This window comes from Dasypus novemcinctus, chromosome 9, assembly GCF_030445035.2.
Source record: "Dasypus novemcinctus isolate mDasNov1 chromosome 9, mDasNov1.1.hap2, whole genome shotgun sequence".
Classification (NCBI taxonomy): domain Eukaryota; kingdom Metazoa; phylum Chordata; class Mammalia; order Cingulata; family Dasypodidae; genus Dasypus; species Dasypus novemcinctus.
In genome coordinates, this window is record NC_080681.1 from 15,470,001 (window position 1) to 15,497,275 (window position 27,275).

The 27,275-nt window shown below is 36.8% G+C and overlaps 1 protein-coding gene across 1 annotated transcript in view; it reads right to left on the reverse strand.

The window, feature by feature from the left end:
- The window catches only part of EEIG2 (EEIG family member 2), a 79,727-nt gene that overhangs the window by 12,797 nt on the left and 39,655 nt on the right, over positions 1-27,275 (reverse strand). Inside the window, exons 3-6 of the mRNA XM_058303103.2 lie at positions 24,812-24,841; positions 12,229-12,345; positions 8,761-8,807; positions 3,128-3,231 (exon numbers count right to left, since the gene is read on the reverse strand). Of these exons, the coding sequence (XP_058159086.1) occupies positions 3,128-3,231; positions 8,761-8,807; positions 12,229-12,345; positions 24,812-24,841 (298 nt within the window). The remainder of the gene's footprint in view (positions 1-3,127; positions 3,232-8,760; positions 8,808-12,228; positions 12,346-24,811; positions 24,842-27,275) is intronic.

Genomic DNA, 27,275 nt, shown 5'->3' on the forward strand with positions numbered 1-27,275 from the left:
AGACAAACTATATGCTCGGCGTTTAGAGGCAAAAGTAAACAAATATAATACGATGAGGCAAGCATTAAAGTATAAGCACTGGGGAGTGGGTGTAGCTCGGTTGTTGAGTGCCTGCCTCACTTGTACAAGGTCCTGGGTTCAATCTCTGGTACCTCCTAAAAAAAAATGTAAAGAAAACCCACAACAACACACCAAGCACTGAGAAGAGGCTATTAGGAGCTCAGAGGGATAGTGCATCTAACACTACCTAGTAATGGGTGAAAGACCTCATAGAGGAGGTTAACCCCACTGCTTAAATAATGTGTAGGAAGTCCTAGGTAGAGCAGATGGGGAGAGGCTGAGGGAAGAGACTGCCTTACTTGTGAAAAAGCAAATAGTTTGGTAAAGTTAGCACACAGGGTAGTTGTGTACATGACTGAGGGCAAAGAGGCTGGATGCCTACAGATGAAGGACCTTTATGCAATGCTAAGGAGCTTAAAGAAGGAAATACTTGAGTCACATTAAGCAAGAGTGTGACGTGAACAGATCCACATTTTGGGAAAACTGCTTTGGCAACAGGGTGAACCGGGGGGGAGGGGGAGGAGGAGAGAGGACTTTCATAACAGTCCAGCTGAGAGTGAGAACTATTTAGGAAAAATATATGGCAGGACTCAATTACTAAATAGAAATGTGAGTCAGGGTAAAGTTTGCAGCTTGGTTATCTGGGTGGATAGTAACATCACTACCTGAGAATATATGTGAGGAAGAGTAAGAGTCGTGTTGCAGTGTTAGGGTTTGAGACACCTGAGGATACTCATTTAATAAAACATTTATTGAGTGCCTATTGTGTCCCTGGCATTATGCTGAGGATACAAAGACAAGTAAACCCTACCATGGAGAACTTTAAAGTCAATCTAGGATTGATGTGGAGAAAGTGGCCACGGTAGTTGCTGAGGGGAGGGAGAGGGAAGAAGAGATGTGATGTGGGGGCATTTTCGGGACTTGGAGTTGTCCTAAATGATAATGCAGGGACTGATGCAGGATATTATATATACTGCCATAACCCACTGAATGGACTGGGGGAGAGTGTAAACTACAATTCATGTGGTGGAGCAGTGCTCCAAAATTATTCACCAAAGGCAATGAATGTGCCACAATGATGAAAGAGGTTGGGGGGCTGGGGTGTGGGGTATGTGGAGCCTCTTATATTTTTTAATGTAACATTTTTTGTGATCTATGTATCTTCAAAAAAAAAAAAAAAAAAAAGTCTAGCTAGGGAGAAAGGTAACCAGATGGGTTGCAGTATAATAGATGGGATTAGGTAGACCTTTCCAGAAAGCATTTGGAAATACATACTTGGAGTTCATGAGCAAGGTCTGGACACAATATGAATTTGTGAATTAAAAGTACTTAGCTCACATTTACATGATCACACTGGCACTTATCTGACATTTATTTTTTATTTTTAAAAAAGATTTATTTATTTATTTAATTTTCCCTCCTCCCCCGGTTTTCTGTTCTCTGTGTCTATTTGCTGCGTCTTGTTTCTTTGTCCGCTTCTGTTGTTGTCAGGAGCACGGGAAGTGTGTGTGGCGCCATTCCTGGGCAGGCTGCACTTTCTTTCGCGCTGGGCGGCTCTCCTTACGGGGCGCACTCCTTGCGCGTGGGGCTCCCCTACATGGGGACACCCCTGCGTGGCAGGGCACTCCTTGCGCGCATCAGCACTGCGCATGGGCCAGCTCCACACGGGTCAAGGAGGCCCGGGGTTTGAATCGCGGACCTCCCATGTGGTAGACGGACGCCCTAACCACTGGGCCAAGTCCGTTTCCCTTATCTGACATTTAAATCTAAGGATAGTTAAATGCTGAGGTAGAGTAAGAAGAGGGTACCAAATACTGTGGAACATCAATATTTAAGAGGACAGTGAAAGAAGCAGCCAGAAAAGTAAAGGTAAGATAGGTGGTGGACAAGAAAAAAAGCTCCAAAAAAGAATAAATGGCCATGTCAGATAAGAATAGAAAAAATGTCCACAGGATTTAGCAATTATGTTACTGGAGAGAGCATCAAGATGATGGAAGAAGATAAAAGAAACAGACCGCAAATACATTTAGGAAACAGTGAGAGGTATAATCTTTCTAAAAGGGTGATATACACACACACACACACCTCTCTAGAAAGGTGTATATATACACACACACATATACATACATGGAGAGAGAAAGAGGGAGAGGGAAAAAAGCAGAAAAAGATGTAAGTTGTGTTTGTTTTTTTTTCAGATGAGAAAAAGTTTAGAATATTTAAATGAAAGGAAAGAGCTAAAGGAAATGCTATAAGTACTAAAGGATTCACTTATTCTAAATCAGACTCAGAAAATTATCCCATTATCTATAAGAAATCAGATCTTTGCATATATGAAAAGGTGGTTAAAATGTTAATCGTATCACTTCACCTTTCTTTCCATCTTTCAAACAACACACCATCCTCACATAACAAGGAATAAGAAAGGAAGCTCCTAAGGTTAGTCTATATTCTCCAGCCAACTTGTCATTTTCACCTGTCTTTTAACCCCTAGGGTAGATTTTAACTATAGTTGGGAGTCTGCAAGGAGAGGATCTCAGAGTGTGGGCAGTATCAGCATCACCTGGTAACTTGTCAGAAAAGGAAATTCTCAGCCGCCACTCCAGATCTCTGAATCAAACACAGGCAATCAAAAACTCTGATTCTATTTTCAGAAGCCCTCCAGGTGATTCTGATGTGTGCATTTGAGAATCACTGACAGAGGGAAGACTACTCATGGGTGAGAAGTAACATTTGGGAGGTCATTACAGAAGTTGCTGGGCATGTGGAATGGCGAAAATTCTGAGAATTCACTCTTGTAACTGTGGGGAATGAGTAGATGCATATGGGGAGAGTCATCACAGTATCAGCTTTTAATTTGTCAGACAAATTGTAGACAAATTTGTAGACAAAATGAACCAATGGCTTAACCAAGAATTACGTAATGAAATCTCTGCTGATACTTATTGGCTCATTTCAAGTCATATATCCATAGAATTTTAAACCTGGAAGGGACTCAGGAATCTTTTAGAACACTAAGTAGTACTGTTCCTTACTAATGAAAAAGAACAGTAAGCTTACACATCCATACCTGCTATTCCAAGATGGACTTTGAGAGTCTCTCCACCTTTTCTATCTTCTTCCAGAGATTCAGATTCACCAGCAACTGGTAAAGACATTGATGTAGAAGGAGGCCTGCAAATAAACATTTCTAAGAATTGGAACCTGATTTATGTGTGAGCCTGAAAGTTTAGTGCTAGAGATGGATTGTGCAGTCAGTACATAGCCTTAGAAAGGTGCATGGTTGTTAGGCTTTGACAGTGAAAGTAATTTTAAAAAATCAACAAATAATATATGAGCAAACTCAAAACTTGAATAAATTTCAATTAAAAAAGTTTTTTACAGAACAAAAAATGTGAGACCATAAAGGGTCTCCATGGAGTCCTGAAAAAGAGAAGGAATTTGTCAATGTGCTTATAGCACTGATCAGTGGAAGTATGCTTCACTCATTAACTCACCCTGAGATGTAACCTGAGATAAAGTAGGAAGGTGGCTAAGAGTATCATAAAGTTGACCCATTACGTGGTAATTCTTAAATTCTCTCTAGGTTATCTCAACGGTATCTTCAGGTCATTTAGGTCCAGTGGGGTTCTGACTATTAAGACTGCCATGAAACCTATTTAATTTAAACTATTTCCAACCAGAGCTCCTAAATTCCAGACTTGAATATCCTATGCGGACATTTTCAAGATTCGTCCTACCAGTATAACAAACTCAATATATTACCAAGTAAACTCATCTTCTTTCTCCAGATGTATTTTCTTCTTTCATTCCCTATTTCTGTGAATGTCACTACAATCCACAAAGTCATCCAAACTAGAATCCTGGATTTTTGTCTCTTTCTCCTTCTTATTCACATTTCCCCATGGCCAATTTCCAAATCGCACAGACTGTCACTCTCAACATCTTTTTTACTCATCTCTTCTCCATCTCCACTAACTAGTTTTGGCCTTTATACCTGTCTCGTGAAAGACTACCAGACTTCTAACTGGTCCATGCTATCACTGTGATCTTTCTGAATTGTGCATCTGAATATGGTACATTCTGATTTAAAAGACTTTAATAGCTCCTTTGGGATAAAGCTCAAACTCTTTAGAATGCCTATTATTTGCCAGTTTTTATTTTGTTACCCCTTTTGTTCCGTAAATTTTTTATATCCCTTATCAGAAATGACTTACATCTTGATCACAGAATGAAAGAGATGGGATGATCTTATTTTAATTTCACAGCAATGTTAAGAATATATTAAGAATGACCTCAAAGAATGACAATACTACTTACTAGCCCTTTTGTAAATATTTCCATGCCCTATCACAATGCCATAAACTTGTGCATACTGTTTTCTCTTCCTGATATGTTTTCTCTGCTTGGTAAATTTCTATTCATCTTTTAAAACTTAACTCAGTACTGCCCCCTCAGTGAAGACTTCCCTGGCATCCAAGGAAAAGGTTTTAGGGGCCCTATCCTCTATGCCTCAAAAACATCATATGTTATGTGTCTGTTTTCCATGTAAATAATGAATCCCTTCAGAGCAGAGGCTAGATCTTACTCAGCTTGGTAAATGTAAGCATGTGAGAGAAGTCAATTCACATGTACTGAATTAGTTCACATGTACTGGACAAATTAGTTCCTAACCTTTAAGCCTCAATGTCCTCACTTAAAAATATGGATTAGACAGTTATTTCAAGAATTAAACTGGAAGATAGTAACATTCATGAAATCATTTTGACAAATGATAATTTCCTTCCTTCTTGAATATAAATGTTTTGGAGCCTTGATATTCAAGATTATCATTAGATTTGCTTTACCACCAAATTATCAAATGCCACTATAGTATATAATTTCTTTCTCAAATATCCTTTTTATTCAACAGCACTAGTAGTTGGCTTTTTTTTCAGAGTCATTTTCATTCCTTTACAAGCGAAAGTTGGTGCATATATAATGAATTGCTGAGAACTACAAAACTGAGTTTAGGGTGGGTGGTTAAGTTTAGTTACCATCATCTTCATAAATACCGGTCATATAATAAACTTTATGTTTCAGAAAAATTATCCAACACATACCACAAATCTTCTGCTTATAAAATATCAAAACTAGAACTTAAATCTGAGAAAGCTAAAAAGCTGCTATACTTGTTTTATTTTCTCTGGTAAATTTTTAAAATCTTTAAAACATGAAAAATTCAAAGACAGACAAAAGAGAATAGTAAAATGAATCCCTCCAGTAATTATTTACATCTATCTGCTGCTACACAGGGGTAACTAAACCAAGTCACTTAACTGCTATGTGAAGAAGTGTTTCCTCACTTATAAAATGAGAACTTGGATAATACCAGTACTTTTTAAACTGACTTCATGAAGCTCTTTTAGGGACTTCTGGGAGCAGGAAGGGGAGTGTGCTCTCCCTTCTCGACCCTCAATAGAGCGATTTATATATTGGGATTCATAATACATTTGAGCAAAGGGTTTTGTGGCTAAATATTCTGAAGGAAAAAAATCACTGGACTAGACAACTTCCAACATTCTTTTGGTTCCAAAAATAGAATGTTTTTTTAACATATTTTATATATGCTCAAATATAACCTGATAAAAATAATTTACTTTTTACCTCAATGATTCAGACATTTTTTTTAGTTAAAACACAGTATCTGCAAGGGCATGGATGTGTCAAAACCTTCCTTTTCCAACTAACACTTGCTCAATTTTAGATACTCAAAGAAAGGAGAAAATATAAACTACTGAAGCTTTGATTTTTCTGAGAAATACTTGTATGTATATTGGGATTAGGTAAGGTTTATTCTCATGAGTTACAAAAGTCCTTCTCTATAAATATCTATGCTACATTGCCAGAATACAATTTCTGGAGATAATATAAAATATTAAGTGATATATTCTAGCTCCTTTATCATCAATATCTGAGTTAAACAAGTGAAGACAGAAAATGGTAGAGAAAGGGCCAGAAAGGGAGAGCCCATGAGAAGGAATCATGAATTAATTTTCTTTTGCTAGACTGTACTGCTCATTTTCTCATTTTACCCTAAACTGATTTTACTAGAAAAACAAATTGTTACTGAGAGACCAAAAATAGTAGAGCAAAAATTGTTTAGTCCAAGAGAGTAGGAAATAAAGAAAGCAGCCAGGAAATTAGGGTTTGTGAGAAGACAGTGCAGGAAGGCCAAGTAACAGAAAAATGGACAGCTCTAATCAAGAATTGATTTATATTAAAAAATATTTTGGTCTTTACAAAACAGTATCTAAGAGAAATATATAGACAGTGCTTTCTAAGTTATAAGAGCTATAACTTAAAACTTTCTGCTTTTCTAAATATATTTTTTCTGATTTAAAATAATATCTAATGGACTTTCAGTTTTAGTTGCTAAGTATCTTCAAGGTTGCTGATAATCCTACTGCATTTCCCTGTTCAGTTCACTCTCCCACTGCCTGAGATGTCTTTCACACACCTTTTCCTCTCTTCTCAAATCCCCACCTCCATCTTTCCCATTCTTGCTCTTGAATAATCACCTTGGTTACTATTTCACTAAAAAATCAGAAGCAATTAGAAGAGATCTTCGATGTGCTCCCACTTCTCATTCACCATACTATCTGCACCTATAGCGATGTTGAGAACCTTCATCTTATTACAAAGGAAGAACTGTCCACGCTCTTAGCAAAGGCCAATCCTCCACGTAGACATATGAACCCATCTTTCTTGACAATTCAAGGACATTGTTCTAGCAACTGTCCCTTTTCTGGTCCGCATTATTATTTTCTCTCTCTCTACTGGACCATTCCCATTAGTATACAAATATGCTATACTATTTCCCACCTTAAAAAAGAAAGCTCGCCCTTGACCCCCATCCTTTTTACCTATGGCTCCATTCTTCTGTTCTTTTTTGCAGCAAGACTCCTCATATGAATTGTTTATATTCCCTGACTCTATTCTTCTCTCCCCCAACTCTTTATAACCCACTCCAATAAAACTTTAGTATAAGAGCATTCTATCAAAATCCTTGTCAAAGTTACCAAGGGCCTCTACACTGCAAAATCCAGAGGTCAATTCTCAGTTCTCATCTTCTATGACTTACTTCTTTAGTATATGACACAGTGGATTACTCCCTGCTTTCTGAAATACCTTCTTCACTCCGTTATCAGGACAGTACTTTCCTTTGGTTCCCTTCTCCTATCTCAATGCTTGTTCTTTTGCTGGCTTTTCCTCATCTCCCCAACTTTTAATATGCTAGGATGCCCACAACTCAGTCAGCAGTCTTTTACTTTTCTCTATCCATACATATACTTCCTCTAGGTTATTTCATCAAGTCTCATGGCTTTAATTACTACATATATAGGCTGACAGTGTCATGATTTCCAAATTTATATCTAGCCTGGACATCCCCACTGAGCTGAGAGTAATATATATCTGACTGCCTACTTGACATCCAGCCTGATGTTTAACAGGGATCTTAAACTTAGAAATGGGATAAACTTATAGTCTTTCTCATCTCAATAAATAGAAATACCATCCTTCTAGTAACTCAGGCCAAAAACCTTCCTATAATCCTGTGCTTCTACAATCCTGGGTAAGCCATCATTTTTGCTTGGATGACTGAAACAGCTTCCTGATTCATCCCCCTATTTCTGTCCTTACTCTCAGCTGTCTATTCTCTACCTAGCAGGCACAAGGTAGATAATTTTACTCCTCTCCTCAAAACTCTTTAGTAGCTTTCTATGACTCTTTATCATCTGATCTTATCTATTATCACCCTACTCCTTATTCACTATGCTCTAAACACACTGTTCTTGCAGTTACTTGAACATGCCAAGCACACTCCTTCCTCAAGGTTTTTGTCCTATTTCCCTCTACTTTGAATACTCTTTCTCCAGATATGTGCAAAGCTTGCTTCCAAATCCCCTTCAAGTCTCTACTCAAATATCTTCTTTACCAGGGACGCCTTCCCTGGCTACTCTCTATAAAATAGCAACGCTTCTCTTCACCGTTGTCTTTCTATCCTGCTTTATTTTTCTCCCAAGCACTCATTGCTACCTTTCATATTTACATGTTTGTTTTCCTCTTAGAAGAGGGGTTCTTAACCTTTTTTGTTTCATGGACCCCTTTGCCAGTCAGGTGAAAACCATGGAGCCCTTACTAAGTCCACATTATACTGTGTATTCTTTAATAAATATATTAAACCTGCACTAACACGTCCCCACAGGAATACTGTTTTGTTTTTTTTTTTTGAATTGCAATTCAAGTGCATGGACCCCTTGTTAAGAACCCCTCTCTTAGAATATAAACTCTGAGATAGCACTTAAGTCTATTTTGTTCAGTAATATTTCTCTGGTGTTTAGAATGGGACCTAGACAGGGTTAAGTATTTGCCAAAGAAATGAATAAGTTTACAGAGACTGAAGTAAAAACTTTAGTTTACATAATTTCATCTAAAACCTGAAGGTAAAAAAAAACCTACAGCTAAAATAATTCAGAGGGTGGAGAGTTCATTTGGTAATTGGTAATTGCAACTTCTATGCAAGTCAGACTCCCAGGAAAAGGACTATCCCTTCACTGGTATTAGACTGCAAACACGATAAATTATTAATGTAAAAACTTGAAGCAACTAAATCACTTTCTACTTTCAGAGGAATAACCCATTTATTGGGCATCAACTTACGTTTTAAAACATGGGTCACCAGACATCAGTTGCATACTGATCAAAACCTAAACATAAGAAAAACAAATACCATGACTGGAAGGAATCTCTTGAGAGCAGAAACCATATTCTGCTAAACTATGCATCCTCCCTAGCAACTTGTCCAATATTTTCTATTTAGAAAGCATTAAATAAAATGATTGTTGAATTGGGTTACCTCCAATATTAAATTACTGCTTTATATATAGATTAAAATCATTTTAATGTTTAAAACCTTTTAAGTGCAAAATAACAGAAAATATGGAAACAAAAAGCAAGTGCTTCATGAGTAATAATCTTCTGGGTGTGTGACTGATGCTGAACTAGTTTACCAATCATTACTCCCAGATTCCCGTGGTGCTTAAGTGTCTGGAAACATTTTCCTCCAACTTGCCATGTTCATGCCTTAAGAGATGCCTGCTGCTGGACTCTAATAGCAGAAAGCTTCTGGACTTTGTTTCAGCTTAAGATCAGGTTTTAAAGATTTTTTAATACTTTCTGAAATGCTGCTGTCCTCTAGTTGCTCACTACTTTGTAAGAGTCAGCTTGAGGAGCTTGTTCAGTTCCTGTGAGAACAATGATTATAGTAATTATGACAACACATTAACAACAACCAGGAGTTGAGAATGTATTATGTTCCAAGCATGAGAAAAGTACTTCATTTAATCTTTAAAAATTCTATGACATAAAAATGCTTTCATTTTAATCCCAGGGAGGTTAAGTTATAATTTTAAGGTTGGATAGCTAGTGAAGGGAGAATTGGGATCTGAATCCCAGTACTGCATAATATCAAAACTTAAGGTCTTAATGAATACCAGTATATTTTTTTACTACATGTGTTTCACTTAATGGCTGACAGATAATCTCATTTCATTCTTATCTCTTCACTCCACTGCCTCTATTACTATTCTTTTTCTCTTTTTTCTTTAACTGTCAAGCTTATCAAATACATGACTGATAAATATTTTGTTCTTTCCTTATCACCTATTCTTTCATAGAATCCTACAATCTGGTTTCCAACTCCATCAAAACAGCAGTCTTGAATGCTTTAGCAAGGAGTTGGAGATAGCATATACAGCTTTTAAGAAATTTTGTAATGAAGTGGAGACAGTGGGTGGAAGGGATGAAAACTGCTTTTTGTTTTAAATATGGGAGATGCCAGAATTGTCCATATAAATGCTGATGAGGATGGTTCATTAGAGGGAGAGATGATTAGAAGAGAGGAAAACACAAGAGGCATAGATGTCAACAGAGGAGCTTTGGATTTTAGAATCTAAGAAGAAGGATTGATTTCTGACAGGAAGAGGGACACTTCATCTATTTTAACAGAGGGTTAATGAAAAGGAAAATAAAGCTAGAAAGGCAATTAGGAATGCAAGCTCTTTGATAGGAAGATGAGGGAATTTGAGTTTAATGGCTTCTATTTTCTAAATAAAGGGTAAGGTAAGACCATTAGCTGAAAGCAAGAGTGGTGTATAGAGATAAAAAGAAAAAGAAGGTATGAAATAGATATTTAGTAAATTGGGAAAGGAAGTTTACAAAGGAAGTATAGTATGGTGGTGAGCATGACTTCAGCAACAGCACCTGGTTTGTGTGATCTTCAGTAATGTTCAGCAACTAGGATACAGACTCAAAGATGATAGACAGTTAGGGACTGAAAGTGAAAAACTAAAGTGAGAAAGTGGTAAGGTTAAATACAGCATGGGCAGTAGAACAAGAAGGCCAGAAGCATAAGATATAGCTTTAAAACAATGGAATGCATTAAATTGGAATTTTGAAGGTGGAAGAGTTTCCAGTGGTGTGAAAGTCTAGAGTGTGACCATGGAGGAAGGAACTGAGATGAAGAAGAAAAGGTTGCTGCAGGTGGAGCGTTTAAGGAACTGAGAACTTTTAGGCACATATAAGACGAGTTATAGAAAGAATATGCAGACAGTCCACTTGGATAGAATACCCACCTAGATGGTGAAGTCACCAAAAAATGATGACAGGAGAGGAATGAAGAAAAAAACTGTGAGCCAGGAATTATGACACCAGTGAATAGGAGAGGAAATGTCTAGATGGACAGGAGATTACAGAGATGAAGAAAGGAGAGAGTGTTAAGTTGAATGGTATCTTCAAAAGGGCATTGTTTTTGTAGGACACTGAGGGAGAATTAATGTGAAGAATCAATGGCGAGTCGGAAGGAAACTAATGCATGAGCTCAACCTGAAGAATGTGGGGTCTGAAGTTAACAAAAAGCTATTTAATTCCCAATGGAAAAACTGCAAAGCAAAAAAGGACTATTTTCATATATAAAACTTCTGATGAAACAATTTAGCAGCTTGTTCAGGATCAGTCTAAGCATGAACGATGTAGTTTACGTTTGAGTCTACTGCTTGGAAAGCATATGATAAGACCACTGGATCAGGTGGCAGAAGACAGGCATTCTGGGCCACTGACTACTTTGTGTGAGACAACTTTCTGAGTCTCAGCTGCCTCATATATAAAATGCATTTAACAATATCTGCCTTATCTCAAAGAGGTATGTGAAAGTGTTTTGAAAACTGTTCAGAGTTATATAGAGATAACCAAAATAAAATGAATATAATGTGCACTGAAGTTTATATCATAATACTTTTCTAACTTCTTCCTTGTCTTCTTTCACATTCTCCTCTCCATTTCAACTACACATACCTTCTTTCTTTACAGCTATCAATTTGTGCAAGGAACAGATAGGCTATAATAATCACTTCACTCATTTTCACGTCTTCAGAGCTAAATACTCACTGCAAACAAAGTGAGGAAACTCTGTAGGTAAAGGGTAATTATTTGTTCCATTAAATTCTGACCACCCAGGTTTAATTCATAATTTTCCTTTCTTTCTATAAGATCATTTACCATCACGGGCTAACAACAAAATTTAGAAAAAGGTTTATCCAGTGAGTTTTACCATGTGCCAGGTACTTTACAAACATTTTACTATTTAATACTCCCACCAACAAAATGAAGTATACATTATAAGCTCTGTGATTACCAAAATACATGGCTCCCGAGGGTAACTTGGTAACAATTGGGCAGATGTCCAGAAATGAGTTCTACCCATCACTTCACTAGTTACAAGAGAACCCAGTGACTTCTATATACCTATCATAGGTGCTATGGAAATTTCTGGACGCTATAAACATTTCAAGGCATTGTAGTGGTTGTGCATATACTTCCCTGTTATGTTCAAAGCACCAAGAGATCACAATGGTTAACATTTGTTAGGATCACAATGGTCAACATTTGTTACTTTTCAACGCTTCTGTGATTTGAATAATTTGTCCCCCCTAGGTAGTTAATATTTCAGTGGTAGGGTCAGCTTATATATCAGTATTGACTCACATTTCAGCTTTGACAGTATATATCCATGCTTATTTAAAGGCAGAGAAATCTCATTTTGTTGACATGTAGATCCTGAAACGTGCTTACTTTAAGAATGGAATTATCCTGTCTTGTATTTTTGGTATCATAGCCTTCCAGTAAACAGCGACGAGTGGTATTTCCAGATCCAGCAAACTCTGCCAGGTTTAGATCTGCAAAGCCCAGCTATGAAAAGAGAATTATATTAATAGAATATATACTGGGATTTTATCATATTGTCCTTAAAATAAGTATTCAACCAATTTTAGTCATTTGCAATTTTTGCCATCTTAACAATACCTATTCTATCATTTGCTTAATGTTTGTTAAATTGGCTCACTTTTTACACATATTACCTATGCTATTTTTGTCTTATGCTACAGATCTTCGAAATCACAGATTTAATGTGCTAAAAATAATTTCTACACACATTACAAAAACAATGTAACTGTTAAAAATAATGTATCTCAAACACTAAAATCATTGCAAGTAGCAGTGATCTTTTGTTTACAAATATATAAGACTGATTAGACTCTCTTCTCCCTGTCCAGCCAGATGGACACCATCAAGTATACCAACAGACACATCATTAGAATTCAAGAAGGAAAACAAAGAGAGAAAGGAGCAGAAAGTATTTGAAGAAATAATGGCTGAAAACTCCCAAAATCTGATGAAACACATGAATAACACATCTAGGAATCTCAGCAACTCCAAGCAAGGCAGACTATAAGAGACCTACACCAAAACACATTAGAGTAGGGGTTCTTAACAGAAATTTCCTGTTGCATGGACCCCTTTGCCAGTCAGGTGAAAACCACAGACACCTAACTAAGTCCACACTATACTGGGTATTATTTAATAAATATATCACACCCGCATCAACACGGCCCCACAAGAAAGTTTTTTTGAATTTCAATTCAAGCTCATGGACCTCTGCATTCGAGTGAAGTTGTCAAAATCCAAAGACAGAGAACTGTGAAAGCTGCAAGAAAGAAGCAACTTGTCACACAGAAGCGATTCCTAATAAGATTAACAGTAGATTTCTCATCAGAAACCACTGAGGTCTAAAGACATTAAAATGGCATATGTAAAGCCCTTAGCAAAAAAAACTGTCAACCAAGAATTCTCTACCCAGCAAAGTAATTTTTCAAAAATGAAGGAGAAATTAAGACATTTAAAGATAAACAAAAGCAGAAAAAGTTCATGACCAGAAGATCTGCCTAACAAAAACTGCTAAAGGGAGACCTTCAGGTTGAAATGAAATTCCCTAGAGGGCTTCAACAGCTGACTGGCGGTTTCAGAAGAAACTATTGATAAACTCAAAAAGAAGACAACTGAAATGATTCACGTTGAGAAGGAGAAAGAAAAAAGATTAAAAAAAAGGTGAACAGAGCCTAATGCCTGTGGGACACCATCAAGTGTACAAATATACACACTATAGAAGTCCCAGAAGGAGGACACAAAGAGGCAGAAGGAATAACAGAAGTAATGACAGAAACTTTCCCAACAGAAGGAAAGACATGAATATGTACATTCAAGAAGCCCAGTGAAAGCCAAACATTGTAAACTCAAAGAAAACAACACCCAGACACCTGGTAATCAAACTGGCCCAGGCCAACAAGACAATTCTTAAAACTGCAAGAGAAAAGCAATAAGTTGTTTACAAGGACTCCCAATAAGATTAAGTGCCAACTTTTCATCAGAAATCAAGAAGACAAGAAGGCAGTGGAAAAAAATACTTAAAGTGATGAAAGAAAACAAATACTAACCAAGAGTTTTATATCTAGTAAGATTTTCTTTCAAAAAATCATAGAGTTTAAGACATTCCAGATAAACAAAAACTGAGGGAGTTTGTCACCACTAGACCTGCACCAAAAGCAATGCTAAAGGGAGTTTTTTTTTTTTTTTAAGATTTATTTTCTATTTATTTCTTTCTTCTTCCCTGCCCTCCCCCAGTTGTCTGCTCTGTGTCCATCTGCTGTGTGTTCTTCTGTGTCCACTTGTCAGCGGCACTGGGAATCTGTCTCTTTTTGTTGCGTCATCTTGCTGCGTCAGCTCTCTGTGTGTGGGGTGCCACTCCTGGGCAGGGTGCACCTTTTTTGTGCTTGGTGCCTCTCCTTTTGGGTGCATTCCTTGTGCGTGGGGCTCCCCTACACGGGGCATGGTACTCCATGTGTGCATCAGCACTGTGTGTGGGCCAGCTTATCACATGGGTCAGGAGGCCCTGAGTTTGAACCCTGAACCTCCCGTGTGGTAGGCGGATGCTCTATCCATTGAGCCAAATCTGCTTCCCTAAAGGGGATACTGTAAATAAAAATGGATTAAACTTGCCAGTCCAAAGGCAAATATTGGCAGAATAAGTAAAAAAGCAGGCTGCAACTATATGCTGTTTACAAAAGTCTCATCTTAAATACAAAGGCATAAGCAGACTGAAAGTGAAAGGATGGAGGAAAAAAAAAAAAACACCACACAAGCAGCAAGCAGTAACCAAAAGAGAGGTTGGGTAACTACATTAAATATCAGATAAAATAGACTTTAAGTAAAAAACTGTTATCAGGGACATAGAGGGTCATTATATTTTGATAAAGGGGTCAATTCAACAAGTAGAAAGAACAATTATAAATATATATATATACTTTCCAGCAGACCCCTAAAATATATGAAGCAAATACTGACAGATTTGAAAGGAGAGACAGATTTATTATTAATGAAACTTTAATTTACTACTTTCAATAATGGATAGAACATCTAGACAAAAGATCAGTGAGGGAACAGAAGATTTGAACAATACTCTAAACCAGCTAGACATAAGAGACATACACAGAAAATTTCACACAACAGCAGTACAATATACATTTTTCTTGAGAGTACATGGATCATTCTCTAGGATAGACCATAGGTTAGGTCACAAAACAAGTCTCAATGAATCAAAAAATACTGAAATCATATAATGCATATTCTCTGACCACAAAAGAATGAAGCCAGAAATCAGTAATAGAGGGAGAACAGGAAAACTCACAAATATGTGGAAATTAAACAACATAATCCTGAACAACCAATGGATAAAAGTAAAAATCACAAGGGAAATGGGGAATTATCTTGAGGCAAATGAAAATGAAGACACATAACATAACAAAACTTATAGGATGCAGCAAAGGCAGTACTGAAAGGGAAATTTATAACTCTAAATGTTTATATTAAAAAAGAAGAAAGACTTCAAATCAGAGATCTGGCTTCAATACCGAAGAATCTAGAAAAAGAAAAGCAAACTAAACTCAGAGTTAGCAGAAGGAAGGAACAAAGATTAGAGTGGAGATGAATGAAATAGAGAATAAAAAAACAATAAAGAGAATCAACAAAACTAAAAGAAAATTAAAAAAGACAAACCTTTAGCCAGACTGGAAAAAAAAAAAAAGAGAGAGAGGACACAAATAACTAAAATTAGAAATGAAAGGGGAGACATTACTACTGATCCCACAGAAATAAAAAGGCTCGACTACCAGGAAGATGGCAGACTAGAAAAGACATGGGACTCTTTTCTCCCAGAAAAATAGCTAGAGGACAGGCTCAAACAGTCTAGAAAAAGGATATTCTGGGGTTTAGGACATCAGGTGAAGGCTGGACACTGCCCAGAAGAGAGAGGGACAAATGAGGGGAATCACGATGGCAAAACTGTGAGTTGAAACCAGCAGCTGCTACTGCTGGCACCCTCCCCACACTAAAGACACTTTAGAATTCTCAGGCCTCTGTGTTGGCAACAGACACAGGGGGCTCCAGGGATCTACCACCCCAGGAAAGAGGAGAGAGAGGGACACACCATCCGCCTGATTTTTGACCCACAGGTTTGGTCTGCTGTGTCCCACCAGCCCTTCCAGGCTGAGTGGGACCACACCATTGTTGGCCCTGGGAGCTGCCTGGGGACTGGAGAGATCCCTCTGAATCTCCCCTTTTCCCATCAGATCTGACTGTTAAGGATGCACCTCTCCAGGAAAGGGGAAAGAGAGGGGCACAGCCTAAGGTTGCCTCAGCTTTTGACCCTGAAATTTGGTCTGCTGGGTCCCAGGAGCTTTTCAGGCCAGGCGGGGCCATGTCGTTGTTTGCCTTGGGAGCTGGCAAGGGACTAAAGAGATACAGGACCAAAGGAATCCCACCCTCTCACCCTCCTGTACTAGCCAGGATGATTGCTGAGGACAGAGCAGGGTGGAATTATTTTCAACCTGGGAAAGGTAGAGGGCTGCCAGAGAAGGCTGAAAACTGTCTCTGAGAAAGTGAATTTCAAGGCTCTTAGTCCTCAGGCAGGAACCTCTAGTGCACTGATCCAGTTTGTGTTGCAACAAACATCCGACCAGGCACTGAACTGAGAGGGCTGCCAAAGAGCACTTTCTACTGGCAGGACAAGGAAGTGCACATGAGAATATTAAAAGTAAGAGAGGTTTTTTTCTAGCCTTTATAGCCTCCCTCCTCAAGGCCCTAGAAAGCAGGTTTGCAACCCTTACTGGATCCAGAGCCCAGTTTTGAATAACTAACAGGGATACTCCTAACAATCCAAGAATCAAAGAGCAGCAGCAACACACAGTCTCCCATTACTAAATCCCTATGAAAGATAAAGATATTAAGTATATGAGTAAACTACCATCCTAATCAGATGCCTGGACATCAGCAAAAAATTATGAGCCACACTAAGTAAATGGAAGACATGGCTCAAGAAAAGGAATATATCAAAGCCCCAGAAGAGATGCAGGATTTGAGACAACTAATTATCAAGATGCACACAAATTTCTAAAATCTAATTAATGAGTTGAAAGACAATATGGCTAAAGAGATAAATGACATCAATAATACATTGACAGAGCACAAAGAAGAATTTGAAATCCTGAATAGAAAAGTAATGGAGCTTATGGGAATGAAAGACAAATTAGGTGAGATTAAAAACATGCTAATAGGGGAGCTGGTATGGCTCAGTGGTTGAGTGCTGGCCTCCAGCATATAAAGTCCCAGGTTCAATCTTGGTCCCAGTACCTCAAAAACCACCACCACCACAACAACAACAAAATATGTTAGAGGCATGCAACAGCAGATTCAAAATGATGAAAGAAAGAATAAGTGATACAGAAGACAGAACAACTGAAATTGAAGAGAGGAAAGAACAGAGAGAGGAAAAAAATGGAAAAAGTGGAGCAGGGGCTCAGGGAGTTGAATGACAACATGATATGCAACAACTGGGAGTTCCAGAAGAAGAGGAGAAGGGAAAAGGGGCAGAAGGAGTACTTGAGGAAATAATAGCTGAAAATTTCCAACTCTCATGAAAGAAATGAATTTACATGTCCAAGAAGCGCATTGTATCCCAATCAGAATAACTCTCAATAGATCTACTCCAAGACACATACTACTCAGAATGTCAAAGATAAAGAGAAAATTCCGAGAGCAGCAAAGGAGAAGCAACCATCACATACAAGGGATGCCCAGTAAGACTTAGTGCAGATTTTTCATCAGGAACCATGGAGGTGAGAAGACCGTAGTATGATACAATTATGAGACTGAACAGAGACTGAAAATTTCCAGCCAAGAATTCTTTATCCAGCAAAATTGTCCTTAAAATACAAAGGTGAGTATAAAAGTCACAAACAAACTAAGAGAGTTTGTAAAATGAATCTACCTTTGCAGGAAATATTAAAGGAAATCTCAGAGCCTGGAAGAAAAAGAGGAGAGAGGGTTAGAGGAGAGAATAGAAGAAAGAATAGAGAAAGGATAACCAAAAGAATAAAAAGACAGACAAAAATATGATATAAGAAAACCAAAGAATAAAATGGTAGAAGTAAATAATGCATTTACAGTAATACCATTGAATGTGAGTGGATTAAACTCTCCAATCAAAAGATATAGGCTGACAGAAAGGATAATAAAAAATGAGCCATCCATATGCTGCTTACAAGAGACTTATCTTAGACCCAGGGACATAAACCAGCTGAAAGTGAAAGGCTGGCAAAAGATACTCCATGCAAATAGTAACCATAAAAGAGGAGGGTAGCTATACTAAAATCAGACAAAACACACTTTAAATGCAAAAAGGTTATACAGATACTGAAGGTCATTATATAATAATAAAAGGGACAATCCACCAGGAAGATATAATAGTCATAAATATCTATGCACCTAACTAGGTGCCCCAAATTACATGAGACAAACTCTGGCAATACTGAAGGGAGAAACAGACATCTTTGCAATCATAGCTGGGAGACTTCAACATACCCCTCACATCATTAGACAGAACTTGACAGAAGATCAAAAAGGAAACCAGTCTTGGGGGCAAAAGACCAAATGTAAGATATGGGCTATAGTTAAGTAGTAATATTTTGATGAGGCTCTTTTATAGTTATAACAAATGATATAAAACAATGCAAGGTGTTCGTGGTGGGATGATGTATGTGAGTCTTGTATGATGGTAAGAATGTTTTCTAAGTTCAAAACTTTTACTATACACTTACATACACATACGTATGTTCATGTATGAATGATACACTTCAATGAAATTTTTTTACATAAAAAAAAAAAGGAAACAGAGGACTTGAACAATATGATAAACGAGTTAGAGCTTACAGACATATACAGAATGTTGCATCCAAACTCAGTGGGTTATGGATTCTTTTCAAGTGCCCGTGGGTCTTTCTCCAGGATAGACCATAAGTTAGGGGACAATGCAGCTCTCAATAAATATAAAAAGACAGAAATTATACAAAGCATGTTCGCAGATCATAATGGAATGTAACTGGAAATAAATACTAGATAGGAAAGAGGTAAATCTGCAAATGTGTGGAGGCTAAACAACATACTCCTAAACAATCAGTGGGTCAAAGAAGAAATTGCAAGTGAAATCAGTAAATATATTGAGACAAATGAAAACAAGAACATAACTTATCAAAACTTACTGGATCCAGTGAAGGCAGTTTTGAGAGGGAAATTTATAGCCCTAAATGCCTGTATTTAAAAAAAAGAGTGAGCTAAAATCAAAGTCCTAAGTGAATAATGGGAGGAACTAGAAAAAAACAAACAGCAAACCAATCACAAAGCAAGCAGAAGGAAAGATATAATAAATATTAGAGCAGAAATAAATGAAATCAAGAACAAAAAAGTAGAGAAAATCAACAAAACCAAAAGCTGTTTATTTGAGAAGATCAATAAACCTTACAAACCCCTAGCTAGACTAACAAAGAAAAAAGAGAGAAGATGCAAATAAATACAATCAGAATGAAAGGGCGGGGGGGAGTTACGACTGACCTCACAGAAATAAAAACAGTCAAAAGAAGGTATTATGAAAAACTGTATGCCCACAAACTAGACAACCTAGATGAAAGATTAAATGGACAAATTTCTGGAAATGCACAAACCACCCACCCTGATGCTACAAGAAATACAAGGACAAACTAATCACATTTAAAGAGATTGAGTCTGTCATCAAAAATCTCCCAGCAAAAAGAAGTCCAGGACCAGATGACTTCACAGATGAATTCTACCAAACATTTCAAAAAGAATTAACACTTCCAAAAAATTGAAGAGGAGTGAAAATTGCCCAACGAATTTTATGAAGCCAATACCACCCTAATACCAAAGCCAGATAAGGACAATACAAGAAAAGAAAATTACAGACCAATATGTCTAATGAAAGTAGATGCAAAAATTCTTGCAAATTGAATCTAACAGCAAATCAAAAGACTTAAACATCACAACAAAGTGGGATTTATTCCTGGTATGCAAGGGTGGTTTAACATAGGAAAATCAATCAATATAATATACCACATTAACAAATTGAAGGAAGAAAAAATACAAGATCATCTCAATCATCACAGAAAAGGCATTCGACAAAAATCCAGCATCCATTCTTGATAAACACACTTCGAAAGATAGGAAGAGAAGGAAAATTCCTCAATATGATAAAAGGCATATATGAAAATCCCACAGCCAACATAGTACTCAATGGGGAAAGGTTGAAAGCTTTTCCTCTAAAATCAGGAACAAGACTAGATTGCCCACTGTCACCACTGTTACTCAACATTGTACTAGAAGTTCTAGCTAGAGCAATTAGACAAGAAAAATTTTTAAAAGGCATCCAAATAAGAAAAGAGAAAGTAAAACTCACAATTTGCAAATGACATGATCTTATATTTAGAAAATTCTGGAATGTCTACAACAAAGCTACCTGAGCTAATAAATGAGTTCAGCAAAGTGGTAGGATACAAGATCAACATGCATAAAAAATCAATAACGTTTCGGTACAGTAGTATTGAACAATCTGAGAGAGGAAATCAGGGGAAAAATTCCATTTATAATAGCAATGAAAAGACTCAAATACCTAGCAATCAACTTAACCAAAGAAGTACAGGGCCTATATGCAGAAAATGACAAAATGATGCGAAAAGAAATCAACAAAGACCTAAAGAAAGGGAAAGACTTTCCCTGTCCGTGGATTGGAAGACTAAATATTGTGAAGATGTCAACCACCCAAACTGATTTATAGATTCAGTGCAATACCAATCAAAATTCCAAAAGCCCACTTTACAGAAATAGAAAAAGAAATTACCAAATTCATTTGGAAGGGAAAGTGCACCTGAATAGCCAAAAGTATTCTAAAAAAGAAGAGTGACCTAGGAGGAATTTCATTGCCTGTCCTTGAAACATATCACAAAGCTATACTGGTCAAACAGCATGGTAACTTGCATAAAGACAGACACATCCATCAGTGGAAAAGAACTGAGAGTCCAGAAATACATCCTCATCTCTACAGTCAAAGGGTTTTTGACAAACCTACAAACTTCATGTTAATCGGACAAAACAGTCTCTTCAACAAATGGTGCTGGGAAATCTGGATATCCATAACCAAAAAAATGAAAGAGGACCCCTATCTCACTTCCTTTACAAGAATCAACTCAAAATGGATCAAAGACCTCAATATAAAAGCCAGGACCATAAAATAACTAGAAGAAAATGTAGAGAAACATCTTCAAGATCTTGTGGTAGGTGGTAGTTTCTTGTGCCTTATGCTCAAAGCATGAGCAAAAAGAAAAAAGGAGGTAAATGGGACCTCCTTAAAAGTAAGCACTTTTGCACCTCACAGGACTTTGTCAAAAGGGTGAGAAGGCAGCCAACTCAATGGGAAAAAATATTTGGAAATCACATGTCCAATGAGGGTTTAATACCCATGATATATAAAGAGATGTTACAACTCAACTATAAAAAGACAAACGATCTGATTGAAAAATGGGCAAAAGATTTGAATAGACATTTGTCCAAAGAAGAAATACAAATGGCAAAAATACACATGAAGAAATGTTCAACATCTCTAGTGATTAGGGAAATGCAAACCAAACATACAATGAAATATCATTTCACACCTATTAGAATGGCTCCTATTAAAAAGAAAGATAACTACAAGTGTTGGAGAGGAGGTGGAGAGATAGGAACACTTATTCACTGTTGGTGGGAATGCAGAATGGTACAGCCACTGTGGAGGACTGTTTGGCAGTTCCTAAAGAAGTTGAATACAGATTTGCCACTTGTTCCTGCAATACCACTACTGGGTATATAATCAGAAGAACTGAGAGCAGTGACACGAACAGACATCTGCACACTGATATTCATAGTGGCATTATTCAAGATTGCCAAAAGTTGGAAAAAACCCAGGTATCCATTAACCAATGAATGGATAAACAAACTGTGGTGTATTCATACGATGGAATATTATGCAAAAAAAAATGAAGGCGTAAAGCATATGACAACATGCATGAACCTGGAGGACATTACGTTGAATGAAGCAAGCCAGACACAAAAGGACAAATATGGTATGATTGTTACTATGAACTATACATATATTGTGTAACATATTCTATGATTCCATTTATATAAAATATAAATATAAATCAATTTAAAAAGATGAAATTTGTTTAGTGGTTATGTTGGGCTAGGGAAGGCATGCTAAGGGGTGTGAAGTTTTTCTTTTTGGAGTAATGAATGCATTACATTGTGATTACACTAAAAGCCATTGATTATACACTTTAGATAGATCGTATGGTGTGTGAATATATCTCAATAAACTGCTTAATAAATAACTGTGCAAGAATAGCCAGAAATAGCAGCTATGTACAGCAGGGGAAACAGAGATTGAGAGATGAAGAATTTTCATGTTTGTCTGTTTATTATTACTACTGAAATAATGAACTCTAATGATTTAAGTGATGAATGCACAACTACGTGATTATACCAAATACCAGTGACTGTACCCTTTTGACGAATTGTATGCTTTATTATATATCAGTAAAATTGATTGTTAAAAAAAAGAAAATCAGGATATGTATGTTTTGTAAATTCACCTCTTTCACATACACTATTATGTGTGTTCATATATGAATGATATAAAATTTTATTAAAAAATAGATTTTAAACCCAAAAAAGGATCATATGAAAATATTATGAACTATACACCAACACATCTGATAACCTAGAGGAAATGGATCAATTCCTAGAAACACACAAACTACCCACACTGATCAAGAAGAAATAGATCTCAACAGACCAATAACAGGTAGAGATTCAATCAGTAATCAAATTTCCTAAAGGGAGATCAGATGGCTTCACTGCTGAATGTGACTAACATTCTAAGAATAATTAGTATCAATCCTTCTCAAGCTTTTCCAAAATGTTCAAGAGGAGAAACACTACCTAACTCTTTCTAATACCAAATCCAGTTAAAAGTACCACAAGAAAATAAAACTATACACCAAATATCCCTGATGGACTTGAATGAAAAATCCTCAACAAAATACCAGCGAACCAAATTCAACAGCACATTAAAGAACTATACAACATGATCAGTAGGATTTATCCCTGGTATGCAAGTTTGGTTCAACATAAGAAAATCAAATAATATAATAAACACACTAACAGAAATGAAGGAAAAACCCACATCATCATCTCCAATTGATGCAGAAAAGGCATCTGAAAAAATTCATAACCTTTCTTGATAAAAACACTGAGAATGCTTGGAAAAGGAGACTTCCTCAACATCATAAATGTTATCTGTGAAAAACCCAGAGCTAGCATCATACTCAATGTTCAAAGACTAAAAGCTTTCCCTCTCTGAGACCAGGAACAAGACAAGGGTGTCCACTCTCACCACTGTTATTCTACATTGTAGTAGAAGTTCTATCCAGAGCAACTAAGCAAGAAAAAGAAGTAAAAGACATCCAAATTGAAAGGAGGAAGTAAATCTTTCCCTATTTGCAATAATATGGCAATAATGAGGATTGATTAGAGAGAGAACAACAAGGCAGGGAGACTTGATAGGAGGCTAATTCAGTTTTTCAATAAGAAATAGAGAGGGAATGACCAAAGATAGTAACCTTGGATTGGAATGGAGGGAAGAGATAGTTTCAGGAGCTTTTAAGAAGGGAAAATCACAGCAGACATTGTGGTTGCCTATCCAACATTTAATGCCCTAATATTCCCTGCTGGTAGGGCCCTGATTTTATTCAGGTGTCCACTCTTTTCAGTTCATCCATGTGCACAAAGAAGTGACCTGACCCCTAGCTCATGGTTAAATTGTGATTAGTCTAAGTTAACCACGGTAATACAATCCCATTGCTCATAGCTGGTTTAGAAGTAGGCATATAATACAGGCTAGCCAATGAAAGATACAGGGAAATCCTCCGAGGGCCATCAAAAAAAAGTTTCCACACTCAAAAACAGTCACACATGGACTGGAGAGGAAGCTAGATTTTGTAACATGAATGTGCTGACTAGACTTCAAGCTTTGAGCTACCTGGTGAGGGAAGCTAGGGAGGACAAAGTCAACATATAGAGTGAAAGAACAGGAAGAGATGGAAATATGGATTTTGATCATGTTAAGTCAGTAGATTAGGCAATCTGGAGCAGTTCTGTCTTACGTCTACTTGTTTTGAGAGATTAAGAAAGTCTCTAGATGAGGAGCATTTTCTGTTACTTGTAGCAAAGAACATCCTAACTGACATTGCAACCAACTGAATTTACAGGGTTAAGTAGTTTTAATTGTTAAAACTAATGCCCAGGTTCTTGGCTCACGTGACTGACTTGAGAGTGATACTGATCACAGAGCTGGAAATAAAAGAGGACTAAGTGGGTTTCTGGTGAAGTATTGCTATTTCTTCTATTCAGCAAAAGGGTGAGCATAATCATTAGTAATTCCATATAGATAGTGAATGTAACAAAGGATGGTAGTGATCATGAATACACAGAGTGCTTAGAGAGCACAGAGTAGGGGTTTTAGTCTACTCTAGGGCAAGGCGGGCCTGAGAATACTTCCCAGGGGAGATGTCTGAATTAACAGTTGCTATGGCTTAATGCAAACCAGTGATCATCCCTTAGTGGGAAGCTAAAACTTAAGAACAGCACTCCATAATCAGCTCTTAGAAAGAATATACCTGTAATTTATTGTTGCCTTCAACTGTTCAACCTCCAGGTTGCTTTATTTAAAAATAGCCAAGCTTGAACAGTAAACCATGTAATTTTTACAGAAGTGTAAACCATTTAATTTTCAGAACAGTAAACCATTTAATTCTTAAGCTTCTAAATAGAAAAGTATAATAAATACTATAGATTCCAAAACCGTTAAAGAACATCTACTTACCTTTGCATAGGCTTTTCCGCCTTTTAATTCCTGCCAAAGATAGAAAACACTATAAAGATATCATATAATTAAAGATTTAAAATTTAAACATATCAAATCATTCTGAAGTAGACATTTACATGCTGGCAAATACTAGAGACAGTAAAATTCCGATGATCTTAAGCCCAGCTATTTGGACCCCACATTTCCCCAAATGATCAGAATTTTTATTTAGCATTTAATTTTAACCTGAAAGAGACAGATAGTGAGATTATAAAGTAATATTTAATCTATGTGCTGCAAAAGAAATTGCCAGAAATTGTCCTGGGCTCACTGTAAGAGCCTGTATCACCAAAGAAAAGTTAAATTATTCACGTAATTAAGCATATTAATATACTTTACAAAGATTTCAACAAGAGGTGAAATCCCTACCCCAGACATAACCACTATTATCAGTTTTTATGAATCATTCAAAAGATGCTTTATGCAAATAAAAGCATATTTTAAAGAGCATAATAAAAGATACAGTATATATCTTTTTTCCCTTTTACCCAAATTTTAGCATACTACATATACTATTCTATACCTTATTTTTTTCCACCTAATATATATTGGGGGTTATTCCATGTCAGTATAGTAGAAACCCTCTTACCTAATGAGAACAAGATGGGCAAAAGTGAAGAATAAAATAATATATAGACATCAATATTTCAACTTAAAACCTACAATTGTACATTAATCTGCTAAACTTTTTGACTTAGGACCTCACACATTTGTGAAGATTAAGTGCAAAATACTGAGAACAATGCAGTATACTCTGTATACATTATACATGCTTGTTATTATTATTAGGGCCAAAATCCTCTCCCCCCAACCCACCCCTTTATTTTCTTTCTAAAACAGCTTTATTAAGATTAAATTTATATACCATCCATCCAATTCACCGGCTTAAAATGATTCATCAATGGATTTTAGTATCTTCAGAGGATTTCGCAACCATCACCACAATCTCATTTTAGAGTATTTTTATCATCTCAAAAAAACCCTGTAGCAGTAATTTCCCATTCCAACCTCTGCCCTAGGTAACCACTAATCTACCTTCTGTCTCCCACTAGGTAATCACTAATCTACCTTCTGTCTCTATAGTTTTCCCTATTTTGAACATTTCATCTAAATGGACTCATATATTTCTCCTTTTGTGTCTGGCCTATTTCACTTACTGTGTCTTCAAGGTTCATCCATGTTGCAGCATGTATCAGTACTATATTCCTTCCTAATCCAGAATAATACTTTATTGTAATGGATATATCACACTTTACCTTCATGTCAGTTGATGGACATTTGCTTTTTTCCCCACTTTTTGGCTATTATAAATAAAGCTGCGATGAGCACTTATGTACATGTTTTTGTGTGGACATGTATTTTCATTATTTTCATTTCTCTTGGGTATATGCCTTGGAGTGGAATTGCTAGGTCATATGGTAACAGCATGTTTAACCTTTGAGGAATTATCAATTTGTATTCCAAAGTGGCTGTATCATTTTACATTCCCTCAAGTGCAAGGTAATAAGAGTTCCAATTTCTCCATTCTCATCAATATGTACTGTCTTTTTTACTATAGCCACACCAGTGGAGGTGAAGCGTTTCCTCATTGTGTTTTGATTTGCATTTCCCTGATGGCTAATGTTAAGCATCTTTTGATGTGGCTGTCAGTCATCTGTTCTACTGGTTTTTGTTTCTGCCACATCCAGAAACATTTTCAAACCTCAGGGTGCATTTTCTATTGCTAAGGCAATTGTTCTGGAGCTCTTTTCCTTGCTCTTTATAACATGCAATGCTCCATGTTCTGATATATTTGTCAAAGTAATGTACATATAAACAGTTAACTAGGCTTTGGGCTGCCCATCCTTAAGCCTAAACTCAGTAAGACATGAAGGTTTAGAAAATCCTTCAGAATAATGCTGCAGTTAAGAGTTTGCTAAAGCAAGTGTTTTTTCTAACTCCTTGCGTTGCATGTTGCTTTCAGTAATCACCATCTGTATTGTATCCTCCTCAGTTGTACTTTTGTTTCTTTTGAATTCTTCCCTTGCCCACTCATTCGGGTATTTGCAAACAGAATTATTTGGAACTTGCCAAATTACTTGCAAAATCCTCCAGTAGAAGAATTTGCGACCTTCTTATGAACTGCTTTCAATTTAGTGAGTTAGTTTTGCCATGGGTAAGTGAGAAGTGGCCATGTCTGTGAGACAGTGCATCCCCCCACCTAACCTACTTTAAAAAATCTATTTGTTGAATGGAATTGAAGCTTATCTTTCTTGCATTACCAGATCTATAATGTAAAAACTATCACTTCCATCTTTAAAGTCGTGACCTTAAATAATTTGAGAAGCTTCTATAGTCAACTTTATTATACATCAATACTTGCTATTCCACCCCTTCCCTGCCCCATTAATGTAAGGCTTGGCTATGCCACTAGATCTCCTCC